General features: G+C 41.5%; 1 protein-coding gene across 1 annotated transcript; it reads left to right on the top strand.

Annotated features, from left to right (window-relative positions):
- Positions 1-646: 646 nt before the first annotated feature.
- LOC137356851 (probable G-protein coupled receptor 139) lies at positions 647-2,949 on the top strand. The gene is made up of 2 exons (XM_068022691.1): positions 647-716; positions 2,048-2,949. Exons 1-2 carry the CDS (start codon positions 647-649, stop codon positions 2,947-2,949), a joined length of 972 nt encoding a protein of 323 aa, XP_067878792.1.
- Positions 2,950-4,085: the final 1,136 nt, after the last annotated feature.

Here is a 4,085-nt window from a genome sequence, read left to right as displayed (position 1 = left end):
CCAAACCCGCGACCTCTGCCAACTAGAAGGACAAAGGCAGCAGGTGCATGGGGACACCATCACCTGCAAGTTCCCCTCCATCCTGACTGTTAACTATATCGCCGTTCCTTTACTGTCACTGAGTCAAAATCCTGGAACTCCCTTCCTAACAGCACTGTGGCTGTACCCGCACCAGATGGCCTGCAGCAGTTCAAGAAAGCAGTTCACCACCACCTTCTTAAGGGCAATTAGGGATGAGCAATAATTGCTGGACTGGTCAGCAATGGTCACGTCCCATGAACGAAATAAATATGTTCTTGATATGAATACCCGATGATAATATTATAATAACTGTAAATAAAATCATTCATTATTGTTGGATCAGTCCTGCCTGATTCTAACTTTTCACCTTATTCTCCAGAAATATCTGATTAAGATAAGGTCCAGGACTTTGAGATGTTCCTGTTATCCAGGAAAACATTTACATCGGAGTGAAAGCTGCTGATGTAAAGTGTTTGTTCAAGTGACTGTAACTAATGATCATAGGGAATACTGTGTCATTGGAGAGTTTTCCCCAGTATAAATCAGAGCCCATTGGCACATATCAGTTCACAGTGGCTACCGGAGCTGTGTTTTGCAGATATAGAAAAATCACTTTCGCACAAAAATGGAATATCCAGTAATGCTTCAGATAGAACGCCTTTTCTATCCTGCTCTTGCTGTCTTTGGAGTTCCCGGTGAGCCATTAACTCAGCTGTTAATGGTGTAAATTGGTGTTAACTGGACTGGTGTACCTGCCATGTTTTAATCGCTGATTTTTTTGTACAGCTGCCTGCTCTGTTCCATCCTGTTGACAGGTGGAATGTTTGAAGACTCTGCACTTTCAATCTTGTAGGAATTCAATTATATCTCATGTGATCGTTTTGCATCCATCTCTGATAATCTTGCCGGATTATTCCCTGCACTGCATGCACTGTGATCAAGAGTCGGGCTGAGAGCGTGAATCATACCATCAGAAGTTGTTAACAGTTTTACACAGTGGAAATTCGTTGTTCTGAATTGCTTGTTAAAGAATGTGTTTTCAGTATTTGGTATTGAGCTAGCGCACAGTCTCTGCTTTACAAGAAGATAGAGGATAGGATAATTACATACTGAGTGCTGGTGTAGTGGCAATGTCTCTAGACTAGTAATCCAGAGCTCAGGCTAATGCTCGGAGGGCAGAGGTTTAAATATCACCACGACAGATGGAGAAATTTGTGTTCAGTTATAAATCGAGAAGTAAAAAGCTAGTCTAATGGTGATCATGAAACCATTCTCGATTTGTTTTAAAAACCCATCTGGTTCACTAATGTCCTTCACGAAAGGAAATCTGCCGTCGTTACCTGTTGTGGCCTCGCTGTGACTCCAGACCCACAGCAATGTGGTTTACTTTTAATTGCCCTCTGAAAAGGCCGAGGAAGCCACTCAGTTCAAGGGCAAATAGGGATGGCCAATAAATGCTGGCCTTGTCAGTGACGCCAACATCCCACAAAACGAATTAAAAAAGAACAGAGTGCAGGTGAGTGACGTTAGGATTGATCTGGAAGAGAAAAGGACCTCTTGCAACCCAATCCATAAGCCTCAATGTCCTCACCCCGGGAATCCACATTGATGTTCTGTACCAGCTCCTGTTGGCCTTCTTAACCCAGATCAACAAACCATATGAACCACCCCCTGCCCCTTCACCGTTGTGGACAATAACCAGGAGTCAATCTTAGGATTGGACCCAGTCTGTTCCCCCTGTATTAAACCACTTTCCCTTTCCCGATTGCCACTGCACACTCACTCAGCCCTTACAGTGGATACAGTGATCATTTATTCACTTTCTATATCGATTTCTCAATCCATTATTAATAATTGTGTTTCAAACATTTCTCTGTGATCAGCACTGCCCAGGTAAATCACTCAGTTTGTAACAATTAATGCAGTTAACAAACTTAAAAATCTCACCTAAGGTCCTGTCAAACTAATGTTTTGACTCCAGATTTGATCAGTAATTTATCTGCTTCCTACTCTCTCTCTCTTCCAGTTAACTTGCTGGCGATTGTGATCCTGTCCCGAGGAAAGTGCGGTCTCTCCAAATGTATCACTTGCTACATGGTTGGAATGGCAGCGTCTGATCTCCTGGTTGTTATCTCTGAGCCGATATTTTACAGGATTGGACAGATGTATTTCCCAGATTCATTCCTGTTCATTACTCCCGTGTGCAGTTTTATTTACTTCCTAATTATTACAGTCACAATAGTTTCTGTCTGGCTTACAGTCGCTTTCACCTTTGATCGATTTCTGGCCATTTGTTGTGAGAAGCTGAGAGCAAAATATTGCTCTGAGAAAACAGCTGCAATGGTTATAGGAACTGTAAGTGTGCTGGGCTGTTTAGTGTCTGTTCCTTGGTGCTTTAGATTTGAACCTGAATATATAATTGATAATGTCCCCTGGTATTGCATCACTAAACCGGTCTTCTTTACTTCCACTGCATGGGACGGATATGTTATCGTTTGTGTCATTTTAGTCTCTTGCATGCCTCTCTTTCTGATTTTGTTGCTCAATGTTCTGACCACCATGCGTATTTTAGCGGCCAGCAGAGGTCGCAGGGGACTCCGGGGCTGCAGCAGTGGAGAGAAGAATAAGGACCCAGAGATGGAGAATCGAAGGAAATCCATCATCTTGCTTTTCAGCATATCTGGCAGTTTTATGTTGTTATGGGTGACGCATGTTGTATTTTATATTTACCAGCGAATTACAAAGATGTTTTCTTACTCGGTCACAGACCCTGTTTATGTCACTGAAGTTACAGCCAATATGCTTCAGCTTCTCAGTACCTGCACAAACACCTGTATTTACGTCTTGACCCAGAAGAAGTTCAGAGAAGAACTGAAGTTTGCAGTGAGCTATCCACTCAAACTAATTGTTAAAATAGTTAAGTCATAGAAAGAGCTGAAGGGTTTCAAGCAATATAACTAAATTCTATCTCATACTCCATTTTATACCCTTCCCCACTCCCACACTGGGTTGGAAGTATATGTTATATTAGTGCCAAAGAGTCTTGAAATGATCTTCTACCTGATTCTCATATTGTATATATAAATTATGCATGCTTATCTCGGTATAATTCATTGAACATCTGACCTATTGAAGTATGACTTGCTCTGCAGATGGTGCCTGAAATGTTTATCTATAATGCAGGACAAATGAACTCACCTGGTCCTTCAACTCAATGGCCTCCCTGTACTGACAGCAAAACAAATCGAAACCTGATTAGAAAGGGTACTCTCTAAATAAACGAATGAGAGAAGGAGATCGATAAACATGGAGAAATGATAGACAACCTGTCAAATGAATGGTTTACTAGGCCATTTCAGAGGGCAATTGTGACTCAACAACATTTCTGGGTGCTGGAGTCACCTGCGGGCCAAGCCAGGTAAGGAAAACAAATTTCCTTCCCCAAACCATTGAGGAAAGGTAGATAGATATAGATATAATAAAAAGATAAGAACAGGAGGAATATGAGCAGGAGTAGACCGGTTGGCCCATCTAGCCTGCTCCACCATTTAATTAATTATTGGCTGATCTTAGACTTCAACTCCATTTTCCCTCCTGCTTCCAAATCTCTCTTGATTCCCTGAGAGACCAGAAATCTGTGTATCTCAGACTTACTATACACCAAACGATAGGAAGGATCTGAGGTTCTGATCACCAGTGGAAGTGTCATGGCCAGTTGAGGAGAGGGTCTCATGCTCCCCTCACACCCTTCCTCCTGTTTGACCTCAACAGAGTAAATTCCTCTTTGAAAACAGTGGTTGTGCGAACCACCCCAGTGAGTGTTTTACTTCTTTTTTATTCTAATGTAATTGCAGAAGAGTTAATCGGGCAGTTTTTCTTAAGTTTAAACAAGAAAGAGGTAAGTTTGTTCTATTTAACACTCGGACACGATTTAAAAATGCTAAAAAATACATGACAGATTCACACACACATTCACATGAGAGTAAAATACGCACACAAATAGTTTACAGAGGGAAAAAGATTTGGTGGTTGGATTAAACTCCAGAATAAATGGAAATTGAATA

The sequence above is a fragment of the Heterodontus francisci genome, chromosome 46 (genome assembly GCF_036365525.1).
Source record: "Heterodontus francisci isolate sHetFra1 chromosome 46, sHetFra1.hap1, whole genome shotgun sequence".
Taxonomy (NCBI): Eukaryota; Metazoa; Chordata; class Chondrichthyes; order Heterodontiformes; family Heterodontidae; genus Heterodontus; species Heterodontus francisci.
The sequence above is the reverse complement of the archived record's forward strand: the minus strand, read 5'-3'. Positions and strand labels throughout refer to the sequence as shown.